Genomic DNA, 14,156 nt, shown 5'->3' on the forward strand with positions numbered 1-14,156 from the left:
CAATTAATGTCATTATTGATTAGACTGCCATTTATTTTCCTGATTAATCATCTGGTCTCTAATATGTAAAAAAAACAAAGATGAAAAATGTCATTCATTTGGTTTTAAATGTGTTTGTTTGTCAGTGAAAAATGATATTCAGAAGCTAAAATCAACATTTTCTATGAAAAGTTATCTCTACCATTTTTTTTCTGTCCATCCACTTATTCTTATAGCTCTATTTTTTACCACTCCTCACTTCTCAAACAAAGCATTCTCTGAGATATTTCCAAATATCTTTTTGTAAATTAGACCCATATTAGTGTTCAAGTGAGCAAAATTGCACGGATTGCTTTACAAAATGTCTACCAACTGATGAACACTCCCAAAATGTAAGGGGCCAAATTGAACAGCTTAATCATTTTGATGACCCCTATTGCTGTCTCTTACAATTAGTGGTAAGTTGAGATCATAAAGTGATGAGACAGTGATGAAGATGCAGTGAGAAAGCCTTCATCCCAGCACTCAAAATGAATCCATCGCTTCTTATATCCCACCGCAGCATTTTGCAGAGTCACCGCAGCAGCAGTATTGTTAGGAATAGACTGGAAATGGGTTAAATCCCCTGGCAAGCTGCTAAACCGGAGCAGGGAAATGCAGGAGACATGCTGTCGCCCCGCTCAACACTAACTGTCAACATGACCTTGAGCAAGGCACTTTAAACCCAGCTGCTCTGTATGTTGGGGTAACTTGAAATACTCACTGAAGGGGGGAAAATGCAACTCTCATGACAAGATGTGAACATGTTATTGACTTTGAGCAAACCCCTGTCTTTATTGCTGTCAGTTTTTCCCAGATGGGAGTCATCTACAGTTCATCAGGTGTCCCTCTGTTAAAAGTGAAGGGGACATATTTATCAGATACAAAAAAACATTATCCCATTGCATTGCACCACAGGGAATATGCTATTATAAATTCTATTTATATTTTCTTTTAAAAGTTCACTCGTATTTAATGTGTGTTGCATCCAAATTGCACCTCTTGGGTCCCCTGAAATACACCCACGTGCAAGTGTGAACAGACAAACTGTTCTTGAGATTGTACCTGTTCTCTTGTGCAGTTACATTTTTCTCAAAGTGTTCTCAAATGGTTACACTTCTTTGGTGTGTGCTATTCTTAAAACGTTTTTTTTAGAAGTGGTGGGGACAAAATTGGCCATTATTAAAAAGCAGATTCCCCAGCGTTCCCAGTCCTAAACGACACCTATGCTGTTCATCCTTCAGGAGCTTTAGCCACAAAGTCATTGTCCTCCTCAAAGCAGTGATCACATTCCTTCAACACGTTTGGATATATTGTTATAAATGACCCATATCTAAAAAAAGTTATTGTTAAAATGTGGATTAAAACTGGAATATAAGTCAAACAATGACAGCTTCTGGAAAATAACCACAATGCTGGCCATGTGCAAAGGGGAAACATCATCATCACTGGGGACAACCTCAACAGTAAGATACGTGACATATTGGTCTGGGTCTGAAAAGTGTTGAAAAACATTTGGGATAACATACTCAACTCAACCAAATGTACTGTATGACATAGGTCCAGTTGAACTTACTAATTAGTGATGAAAAATGACATACAGTATTACTTTACATAACAACTGTGATGTATAAAAATGATAGAAAATAATCAAAGTGAATGAACAAATACTTGTAGACACATCACAGTCTGACTCACAGCATGACTCGTGATGGTGTGATGTTTCTGTTACGGTAAAGAGAGATGGAGATAAGCAGGACCGGCCTGTAGTAATGTTAGCATCATTAAACGAGGCCTCATCGGTTACCATGGCAGCTTATTCATAGCTGGAAAACCTCGAGAGGCTTATTCTGGGCCTAATCAGCTGCCGGCACTGCAGGAAGACCACGATGAGCAGCAGAGGATGACGTCATGTGATGAGTAGTTTGTGAAGAAGCTTTCTCCTTTCTCAGACACAATACAACCTTCATCATCACCATCATCATAGAGTGTGCTGAATCACAGATGCGTGTCATCGATCACATAAGGTATGAGTCCTTTTTGAAATGCTCCTACCTTTTTACACTTTCCACCTCATTGTTTTTTTGTTCCTTTTTTTGCTATTTATCATCGAGGAAATGTGTTCACCATCTTTGTGAGTCCTTATATTGGCATGCTGGAGTCTGAATAATATCACCTGGATATTTAAAACATGGTGGATGAGACTAGACAGACGGTTTGTAGGTGGGTGGCACAGTGGATAAGTCAGAATTAAGGACAGGGGATCCAAAAAGTAGAAGTAAAAAACATGACCTGGATTCCATTTATGCTCTTTCAAATCACCATGTGGGGAGTCACCATTGTCCGTCTCAAGTAGCTTTGTCTGCTCGGCAGATTTTCTAATGAGGGGCTTTTGGAGGAGGATGACAGAGCGCTCTGCCCGTTCTGCCGGGGAGGAGGGGACTTTAAAGGAAATGAGCAATGCTCTATCCACGGATACGCCTAATACTAGATTCCCCCTACTCAGATGCCCTGCCGGCAGCTTGGCAGCACTATTAGGACTGAGAAGGGTGGCATTAGTCTGAAACTCCCATTATGTCAGACACAGTGAAAACCTCTAATCTAGCAACCAAACGAGAGGGGTAGAATTAAACCAAACTGGGCGATAGAAGGCAGCAGACTTGCAATTCAAAGTGCTCAGATCAGTTTTTGTTTGTACTTTGGACAACTTTATTTAGATAGCAAAAGCTGTGCTCTGAATATTTACTTTGAACCCATTTTGTTTCATTTAAATCAGTTCACATCTGCTAAATACAAATGCTAGAAAAGTTTTACTTGTGCACAGAGATAGGGTTTTAGTGTGTTATCGGCAACAACTGAACATTTATTTTTGTCGTATGTGTTTCTTAATTAAAATAAAGGTATCTACTGAATAAAGCTATTTGACAGAACATTTATCCAAACGTCTCACAGAAAAGGTCACACTCAAGTTAAGTATAGGAACCCATTGGTGCAAACATAATGCTTAAACTTACATTTTTAAAAATGGGGATCTTGCAAAGGTATCCCTATATACAAATCAAGTCATCTTTAAAAAACAGATCACACACAGTAATCTGGTTGCCTCTCATCATCACGTTATTATCATGAGACAGATGCATGACAGTTGGTCAATAAATCATTCAACCATAAGTGTGTGAAAAGGTCACATAAACAGATCTTCATAAATATGGTGTTTTACTTGTGTTAATACATGCACCTTTAATGTTGGTGAATGTATCCGGGTGAGGTAAATAAAGAAGTGTTATCATCTAGAAAATGTATTCATTGTCATTTCATTTATTAGGTGTTTCTTTTGTAATTCTGTGGCTGTCTGTAAAATATATTACACCCTACATGTGTTTGAGGAAGGGGTTATTTCCCAGAAGTGGTAAAAAAATATATCAGGAGCTCTGCCCACACACAGGCTGTGTTGGGAAGCCAAAACAGGATTAAAATAAAAGACCAGCTAATAGACAGCTGAGCTCCATTCTTATTGTGTCACAACTATTTTCCCCCAGCACTGGATTATTTATATGTGTTGTGGTCAATATGTCCATATAAATGCTGCTGCTACTGCCACTGCTCATAACATGGTGTCTGTTATGAATAAGTGTGCACACTGTGGTAAAAGTAGAAACAGCAGAAACGATGAGGGATTCCATATCCAAAATGTTACATCTGCTGCCATCTGCTGGACCATTACCACAGTACAACATCTGTACCTCAGATTTGAATGACACTGAAGGGATGGTTCAGATTTTTTAAGACAATACGGTATAACTTTATTTTTGTCAAACGGTTTTATAAAAAAACAGAGCTACATTTTATACAGTAGCACCACCAGTGAGTAATTGGTACCACCTCTCTAATCGTAGACTTTAATATTGTATCACAATAAATCCAGTTTCTTTTAAATGATATATGTGTACTATTTTGGTAGCATCACTCGTCCTCGACAACGTTTATTCTTCTCTGCATTTAAATCAGCTGAGATTCTTGAAAATGTGTGTGTGGACAACTGTGTTGCATTCAGACCGCTTGAAAGCACTTTTTTTTTGACGTGCCATCAACTTGTCGACCCTCTGAAAACACGCCGCTGTCTCCGAGGAGCCTGAAGAACTCTCGTTTCCTCATTTGCATTTCAAAATAAAAGCAGAGCATTAGCAGAGAAGGAATGATATTATGAGCTGATCAAATAACAATTCACATACAATCAAAGTTTATATAGTATTATATTTCTTTATCTCCATAGGTCTGTCTGACGTCTAAGGTCTGCCAATATCCCCTTATGAAATCTTGACCAAGCAATATGTAAGGATGGGTGTAAAAAATGTATGTGTATAATGGTAAGTGGTTAATTGTTAGTTCACATTATGTTGATGCTATGTTTTCTTTTTGGTATGACTGTGTTGACCCCAGGGAGAAATACTGCTGGGCTGACCAAAAAAAATATAATTGAAATAAACGACAACAAGTCCAGATTTTGAAAATGGTATAATGGAAGACAATAACCATAAGAAAAATATACTTCTCACATGGTCTCAACTAAAAAAGCAATTATTTTGAAAACCCGATCCAACCGGAAGTCCCACATTAAACCTCTCCAGCTGCACACGGGACCCAAACACAAAGCAGTGAGGGCTATGGTGGGTGCAGACGTACGAGGACCTGCAGCAAGCTCATTCCCCCTGTGACTGACCGCGGTGTTTCTGTGTGAGAGAAGATGTCTGTGGACGAGGTGTTTGTGTTCCGGCCCTTCAAGCTCATCGCGCTGCTCTGCATCTTCCTCGCCCTCTGTCTGGACGTGGTGGCCCTGCTGAGCCCAGCCTGGGTCACCGCGGAGCATTTCTCCCTGTCTCTGTGGGAGTCCTGCTCACTGTCCGAGGCACGCAACCCCGCAGAGGAGGCTCAGTGGAGCTGCTTCTCCACGCTCACATCTGGTAGGAATCACTGTGCTGTGCTTTATTTGGATTGTTTACAACGTTGTGCCCTGGAGTTAGGATGCTGTTGTTGTGTTGATGAGAGAATATCCAGACATTGTGAAAACAAGCTGCCATGTCAACGTTCTAGTAGCAGTGTTAAGTACTTTTTTAAGGGAAAACTTAGATTTGACTATGGTTTAATCCACAAAGCCTAATGCACTGCCTGGTATTTGCAGTGGTATAAAGTCACCAAGTTCATTTACGCTGCAGTATACAAAGTCATTAAAATGACACCTTTGCCATCTTTGATAACACATTAATGCATCAATAATTATAATTAAAACATATAATATATATGATTCTGAAATGTGCCAATCAGCATAATGAATGATTTTACTTTTGGTACTTTAAGTATATTTTGATGCTAATAGTATTATACTTTCACATACAATTTAGAGTATTCTTACACTTAGTTTACTTAAGTACAAGATCTGAGGACTTCTTCCACCTCTGGGTATTTGTCCCTGTGTAGAAACTCTGGATGGTTTTATAGCAGCATGTTATCAGTGGCTTTTTTCAGAGTCTCTTATTAGGGCTACACAAAGGCTGCACATCCTATGTTTGACAAAACCAAGAGGAATGTTTGTTGGACTGTACGAACAGTCTGGCAAACAGTCTCCCATGAAGAGTTGGCTTGTTGCTCTCCCAGCAGCAGCAGCAGCAGCAGCAGCAGCAGCAGTAGCAGCTGAGGAATTTGGGCTTTTTGATACATTTCCTCTACATACCAGAGCAGTGACGTGTGTAAAACACATTCAATGCTCAACAAGGTCGGACTAATCCATGAGCAAACATGAGTAGGGTTTGAAAACAATGCTGATTGATTACTCACTGTTTTCATTGTTATTCTCAGTGGTACATCAATTAACAAAGGACTGGTTAATTACATTCAAAAGATTTGATATTAAAGTGATTTGTTTTGCAATTCAACATCCGTGTTAAGGATGAGAAATGAGAGAAAATGGAACAAAAATAATCCCTTTGCCACACAAAGAGTTAACCCACTCCAACCACCAGAAGGCTTTGAATGGGTTTATAGAGGCTCATTCAGCGTCTTCCCCATCATCCATCTCACCACTGGACCCACCAGGTTGTCTTTTGTCAAACAGAAAACCCACATGACAAGAGCCTCTGTGCCTCCATCCCCCTTCCTTTCCCCACTAGAGAAGAAAATCCTTAAATGTGGCTGGTACTGTAGGGCTTGTTATTACATGGAGCTTACCTCTATTACATATACAGTAGCTTACTGTTTAAGTAGTACCAAAAAAGACTCAAAGCCAGCTATATAAATACAAAATGGGGCCATAAGTATGTTGAATATTGTAGCCGTTATTTTTTTATCCTTGGTTAATTTTGGGGCAGTTTTGCCTCCATCCAGTCACAAACATGCTCAGCTACAAAGAGGGGAACGCAGCCCTGGCTGGGGTCACTGCCCGCCCTCTTGATATTGAGGAATGTGTTGGGGTGAATAGGAGGCGGGTTTGTTTCTTTGACAGTTTGCAGAGCTCATTAAAGCAACAGAGGAGAGGCGTGTTGAGGTTTAAGGGGCAGTTCACCAAAAGGCAGAGCAGATTTGTTATGCACACATTCTCATACCTATCCCAAGACTCTTGAATTTCAGTCTATCTTTGGAGTGACGCAATGAGGCGGACACAGTTCAATGAAGAGTGAACTGCAAGTGGTTTGATAATACAGATGAAGACAGGGTTGTGACTTACAGCCTCGGTGTTCGATGAAAGATATCCTTGTTATATGAGTGCAGTGTTTAGTATTCTTTCAAGGGAGGGGTTTTTTTTAATCTAATTTATAACCACATAATATTTCCTGAAGGCTGAATCAAATGGAATTGTCATTGGGGAAACGTTCATTTTTTACCTTCCTGAGTTGTGCGAGAGACACACATCAAGGGAAGCTTGTTCAAATGCAAATTCTCCTTTTGAATCCTTTGAGGATGAGCCTTACTCTGACAAGTGGGACATCAAAGAGGAAAAACACAATGCAGACAGGAATGTTACAAATAACGTCTACATTTCCTGAACATTTCAAGAGGCTCGGATCAGGAGAGCTTCTAAAATGTGCTGGTTGAACGACCTAGAGTTGTTTATTTGTTATTTACGGAAGACTCCGAGGAATCATTGAGTTGAACTTTTCCACCAGGAGCGACTGAAGTTTGTTCGGAATAAACAGAATCAATGTGCTGTTAAAACACCGCCATGGTTGCTCCAACATGGAAAAGTCTGGCAGCCACAAGCAGACACTCCTAGGAGATTTCACAACTGTTATGGACACCACAGTAATGCTTCATTGGTACCACAGCCTTTTACCAAGATAGATGGAAAAAACCATTTATACAGGCCAACATGCATTGAAACACAGATTGACTTTGGTTTACTTGGCCTTCAAAATCCTGTATATGATTTATGAAAATATAGGTAGCATCTCAAGGTATACAGCTGTGTTTTCAACATCTTCATAGACAAACTATCAGCTGTTAATGAGGGTAAACTCACAAGACTTGTAGTTTTGTTTACCAAGTTACTGATTCGGTTCCTGTCGCTCGTGCAGGCATGAGTCCGTCCTGCTTTGCTTGCTTCTCTCTGTGGGATTAGCTCCTGTTTGTTTGTCAACACAGCGCTTCAATTCCACAGTGCTTTCCTCTGATTTTGTTTGTGTCGCGGCACACTAACCTTGGTTTGTCTCGTCCTGCAGACTGGCAGATTGCCACCTTGGTGCTGCTGGTAGCCGGGGCCGTGGCTACTCTGCTGGCCTTTCTGGTCGCCCTGATCTCCCTCTGCCGGGGGACACAGAGGCGGCACTATCGCACTGTGGCTGTGCTCCTCTTCACTGCAGGTATTTCCTTTTCCTTTTTATGACTTTCCAACCAGAAGTTCTTAAAGGGGCCCATTTATGCTTTTACGGGGGTTTCACCTTCCCTTCAGTGTGTTTATATAGGTTTTCGTGCATGTAAATGGTCTGGAAAGGCTAGAAATCCAAAAGGGACTTTCTCTCCCACCCTCTCTCCTGCCTGAAACACATCCATTGGACTTGTATTTAAGTTCCGTTACATAGTGGAACACTGGTTTTAGACAGAGGGTGAAAAGAGGTGCTGCAACACACAGGCAAAAATAAAGAGCTTTGTTAATATTTAAGCATGTAAACATGTCACAGTAGAGACACAAAATACAAATGTGAAGCTGAAAACAAGCTTAATATTTCCCCTGTAAGTAATTTGCCCCATATGAATGTTTATCCGATACTAATGCACATTTAGAAACAGAATGACGGCACATATACGTTCACCGCGACCCCAACTATTTCAACATAGACATGTTTTTGTTTCTTGTTCCAGTGCTAACATTAAATAGAAGGGTGCAGAAGGAAAGAAGCAGCTCAACGAGGCTCCTTGGTTGAGCTCATTCTTTCTGTGGTGTATGAGTCTGGGGAGCTCCTGTATCATGAGCCAAGAAAAAGCAGCCACAGAATTTGTGGACTTACCAACAAAGTGAAGTCACTGAAGGGGAAAAAGCTGCCACAGACTCCTCACACAGCGCCGCCTCTCTCTCACTATTTAGACTGCACCTCTCCTGCAGGCTTTGTGCTCTGGGTAAAGCCACATTTTGACGCTGGTGAGGGAGGATCTATTTATGAAACATATAATTAAAACCAAAGTATTCAAGACACATTGTTCCATGTACAATGCAGGCGCTGCCGTAACTTACTTATAGCCTGTGCTTGCTTTATTTTAACGACAGTGATGAAATTCTTACCACTTATTGCTACTTATCTCATGCTCAGTTATATAAGAAACAGACACCCTGTCATGCACCATAAATAACGCTCCCCCTTCTGAAGTTCAACATCGTGCCTGTGGAGTAAAGACATCCATACATTTATTTATTTTCTTGTTGAGACTTTCTGTGGAAGAGAAGATGGATACTACTCTCCTATCCGTCAGTTAAATGCTAATGCTAGCAGTACTTTGTTGTAGACTAACATAAGGACTAGAAGCACATGGAAAGAGCTAGTTTCATGTTTTTAAGGGTGAAAACATGTTTTACTTGTTTATTTGTGAGCTTTAGAGGTAAAGAAGGAGGTAGTCTACGTTTAGATGGAGCCCAGCTAAGTGTTTCCCTCTGTTTTCAGGTTAAGCTAACCTGCTGCTGCCTGTAACTTCATAATAAACAGACAGACATGTGGATATGTGGAAATATATGGTTATGTTTTTTTTAAACCCACATAAGACCCAAAAATGTAGTTCTCTGTGATTCCAAATATGTGAAAACAAAGAGTATATATCACTTCATAAGCTGCAAAAGATGCATAATGCATGTAGTGTTTTACATTTGATGTAGTGGTGCTGTGGCCCATTTAATTTGGATTAGGCTGGAATTAGCAAATAGGCAATAACATGTAATGGTTTTAAACATTGCAGACATTTTTTTTCATATCACTTTGAAGGGGAGAATAAGGGATTTCTGTCTTCTTCTGCCTCTGGAAGCATCAGCCACAAAGGACCAGTGTGTGTAGTGCACTAAATGGCTGAGACAACTGTTAGCCATTTACTGAAAATCGTGGGAAGGCAGTGTTATCCTTTCCTGTGTGTAATTGCTTTAAGAGCCTTGCGAGAATAAGGTCTCCATACAGGCGCAGTCCTCAGCCGAGCGGCAGCAGCAGAGGGGTTGGACTCTGGTAAATGCCCCTTGGCAGGCCTGTGGCTGTGTGGTATTTATTTTCTGTCCAGAAATATGACCTCAGTGGGCTGCGAGCTCAGTCTGGGCTCCATCAACAGCACAGCATTCTTGAGCTGCCGTCGTCCCTCCTGCCTGCCCCTCTGCTCAGTCCTGTAGGAAGGAAAGGCGGAGTCGTAGTCACACAAAGTCCCTTCCTTAAGAGTCACCTACCATGCGTGGAAGGGAACTGAGTGTATACCGCAGTATGGCTTTAATCTAACACATGCATGTCCCCACACGATGACGCACCGGTGGTTCATGGTGAAGGATTTTAAAAGGGAAAATGAGTCACAATGAGTGAGGCATTAAAGTTATTTCATTCAAGGTTCAAAAGAAAAAAGGAGGATTGTTAAATAATTGTTCCATGTGACATAAAGCCAAAGCACAGACTTTGCTTTGGGGTGCCAAAATGTGAGGCAGTCACTATCCCAGGGGAAAAGACAGGCCACTTAAAGAAAACAGGAAACCCACAAGGAGGAGTTTCATGTTTTTTTGGTGTCTGGATGAGCCGTCATATGAAAAAACACTAATACGCCAAATAATAAACATCTTCCAAGAGGTACTCAAGGAAATGGACTGAATGTAAATAGTTCAAGGCTCATATAACAAAGGCCTGTTTTAACGTATTCCTGTTTTCATCCACATGGTGCTAAAACATTCAAATGTTGTTGTTATAAATTGTTATTGCTGTCGTGAATTTTTTTTATGAGTGTCAATTTGATGAAATCATCTGAAGCAGCAGATACACCGCCTTGAGAAAGACGATCACTTTAAATAACCATCCTGTGGTTACTGACGTGACTCTCGGTTCTCTTTGCAGACACTTAAAACACCTTCAGCAGTCCTTTTATTCTTCTGTCTATTTTTAAAAGCAGCCACAGTCACGTTTCTGCCTTTACAGCAGCGAGTTAGCTGTCAGATCTGAAGGATTTGTCTTGAAAAAAACGAGTTGGGGAAAAAAGCAATGAGGAAAGTGGAAAGCAGAACATGAGACTGTGACAGATTGACATATAAAAGGTTCAATGTCATGATGAAGAGAAAAAGGAAGAGCATAAGTCAACACAGTAGCAGAATGAAGAGTAAAACAATATCATTAAATTAAGTTCCTGCTTTGTTCGATATAAAATACATTATTTTACGTGGATTTGTATTATAGGATGGTGGCCTCATACAAATACTGTATTAGAATTTGATTTTATAAGTGTATTTTTTTTTGGTTAATTCTAATGTTTGACTCTCTTTGGCTCCAGTGGTCCTGCAGGCCTGCGCTCTGGTGCTCTACCCGATCAAGTTCATCGACGGCACGGTTCTTCAGACCTATCACGAGTTCAACTGGGGCTACGGCCTCGGCTGGGGAGCCACCATCTTCATGTTGGGTGGCGGGATTCTCTTCTGCCTTCGGACGGACGTATACGAGGATGGCATGTACTGAGTGCTTTCTCAAACTGCTGGAAGCGCACACCTAAACATACACACACACACTCAGAATTCCCATACAGGAGGTGTGCTACTTTTACTTCCCTCTGCACACAGCTAATGTGCACAGACCCAGTCCCCCTCTCTCTCTCTGTTATTTTTAGACAGGTTGTAAAGGCCTAATTTAGGCCATGGCTGTATGAATAGGAGCCCCAGCACCCCTCCTCCCACGCACCTCAGCCCTGCCGGTATCAGGGACAGTGGCAGAGCTGAAGCAAAGAGAGCTTTCTGGACAAACAGCCACAGATGCTGGACGTTTCCACCGCATATTGACCTGGATCTCTTTTGTTAGAGAAGCGGAACAGTAGACACTTACCTGAATGTGCAGTGACTGAACATTTAAACTCATCTCCACATTTCCTTTTTTATTCTTTTGTAGCATTTCACAAGGACAAGCTCTTTCTTGTATTTATGGTATCCACTTTATAAATATCAAAAACGTGATGAACTTCCCCCCGCTGTGTTTCCTAGCTGAAACATATCTAGTAATGCTAAGCTTTCCGATGTTAGAAAGGTCATTTAAAACGCCTCGAAACATGCTACAGCTCTTGAGTGTTTATAGTTTGTTTTCAAACTAGTTTGTCTCAAATGAAAAAATGTAAATGTGTACAAAGTATTTCTACATGAAGGAGAACCCAGAATAAACAATTGTAGTTTTGAGAGTATTGTGAGTGTGAATGTGTGTGTTCAGTGCTACTACGTGGCATTCAGCAGCTTGTCTGTCACTCTGACATCCCCGGTTTACAAACTGACCTCTGACAGAGTTTTTACAGGGTGTGCATCAGGGATGCTGCCTTTTTTGGGACCAAACAGCAGTGAGGGAAAAAATGCAAAACACTTTCATTATCCAGCACTCACATTCCTCGGAGGAAGCCACCCCATGGCTGTTTAAAGAGTTGTGTTAAAATATGTAGCGTAATGAGCAACGTAAACATTTTACTGCAAATCTCGAGACACATTTTTGCAGTTAATCTTTACGACTGCTCAAGAGATATATATTTCATAGAATTGTCTGAGACATATTTACAGCCCTGCCACATGTGCTCTCATGGATCAATGTGCTGGCACTTCTAGTTTACAGATCCTAGGCTATCTGAAGGGAATAGTATGTTATGTTTCCATTGAAAGCCAGTGAAAAAGGCAGGTTTAAAAAGATCCCTGGTTGTTTTGTGTAAAACAGAAGGCACTGCCACACCTGAGCAGCCTGGTGTGAAACTTCCCTTTCTTTACACCCCGGTGTTCAAACTGCAGCAGCTGGTTAAATATTCTCTGGGAAAGGGAACGCCTACAAATAAACAATTTACCCAGCTGCAGCAGTGTGAGAACTCACCAGCTGTGAACAATATTTACCCCCAAAACAACAGCAGCCACAAGGGGAAAGTACCTGATACCTAACCCTGACACTTGTCTTCTGTGAATGGTGCAATGTGATGTGTAAGAGTGTGAGGTGCCGGATCAGTGTGTGTCTTATAATAGCATTGACCTCTCGGGAATCCTTCAGATGTGACTCGGTGTCAAAGGTGACGTTGTTACATGACATGCAGGCGTAGAGTTTCTACAACCTGACACAGAAGTGATTAAGTTACTTTTTATACCATGCATACGTAAACCATGTTGTGTTTAGTTGAACATTGGTGAAGAATGCAAAGTAAAACATTGACTCAGGCCGGTTGAACAACATTTTTTATTCTCTCCTGTGGAAGAATATTAAAAACCTTTAAAGATACACAAACAGCCACAATGTACCAGCTGATCCACATAGCTCGCAAATAATTTCCCTAAAGCCTGTTTCCTCTTCGTTTACTTGGCAGAATAGCGTTTTAGATTATGCCCTCAGTAGTTTTGGGGTTGTAAAGCCAATATTCCAGTAGATGATTTTTAAGCACTCCACCCACACTGTTACTGCTCCCGCTATATGCCACAGGAATATGCACTTAAACAAAATGACTCACCAAAGGATTTGTCTTAAAGCGGTAAAACTAGTCGACCATTTCCCCTATGATCTAATTAGTGTACTTGCATCTGACTCAACCATATGCCGCTCACCCACGTCTTCATCTACCTACTGGTCAGACTTGATGAAACATGGTGTGTGCGTGGTGCAGAAGCCCTCCAAAAAAATCCCTCAGAGTCAAAGGCAGAAGTGGAGATTCTCTCCTAAAATGAAGGGTGATATTAACTCATCATTAACTACAAACATTCATCCATAATCAGTTTTGATGCTGTTTGGTTTCTTAACTCGGTTCTTTCTCTTTGCGCTATGAAAATCAAATGGTGGAACAGATGTTGTTTTGATACAAATAAGACAATAAGATTGACCTATAACCCCAACTCCAAAACGTATATTATAGATAAATTATTAACATAGGTTGATTTAACACGGCTTAATACAATAATTGTTTCCTCCAGCAGCTGAGGATAATTATTTGCCTCTGCAGCTGCTGCTACATGCTCTCATCTCTAAATACTCTCTGAATGACAGCTTTTCCCTGCAGAGGAAACAAAACCAAAGCAGGAAAGAATCCCTCTCTGCAGCTGTTTAGTCCGTCAACACATTTAGTCTCATTCGATTATAAATCTCAAGAAGTGAATTGTATTTGTATGGAAAAAAATGTGGCCCCTTTGGAGAGTAGCCTGGCCCCTGGGAGCAGTAACCAGCCAGGCCCTGCACTCTTTCACTCTGCAGGGACAGATTCCAGTTACTGAGCCTGGGGGCCAGAGACAGTCAAGGGCCCTGACGTCTTGATGCCTGAGGAGGGAAAGCATGGGTTTAGTTATATGATCAGCAGAGATGTTAGATATCAAACTATCAATGCAAACCTGAAGCAGTCCAGTTCTTCCTGTGATCCTCAGAAGTGGACGTCCTCTGAAGACTAGTGAGGCGGATAAATGTACTGAAAAGTAACACCTTGGCTATACATTACCCTCCAAC

The 14,156-nt window shown here is 41.0% G+C and overlaps 1 protein-coding gene across 1 annotated transcript; it reads left to right on the forward strand.

Annotated features, from left to right (window-relative positions):
• The first annotated feature begins 4,656 nt into the window (after positions 1-4,656).
• LOC134871685 (transmembrane protein 47-like) lies at positions 4,657-11,884 on the forward strand. The gene is made up of 3 exons (XM_063894499.1): positions 4,657-4,979; positions 7,728-7,868; positions 10,999-11,884. The coding sequence occupies exons 1-3, from the start codon at positions 4,763-4,765 to the stop codon at positions 11,178-11,180; spliced, it is 540 nt and encodes a 179-aa protein (XP_063750569.1). The 5' UTR covers positions 4,657-4,762; the 3' UTR covers positions 11,181-11,884.
• Positions 11,885-14,156: the final 2,272 nt, after the last annotated feature.

The sequence above is a fragment of the Eleginops maclovinus genome, chromosome 11 (assembly GCF_036324505.1).
Source record: "Eleginops maclovinus isolate JMC-PN-2008 ecotype Puerto Natales chromosome 11, JC_Emac_rtc_rv5, whole genome shotgun sequence".
Taxonomy (NCBI): Eukaryota; Metazoa; Chordata; class Actinopteri; order Perciformes; family Eleginopidae; genus Eleginops; species Eleginops maclovinus.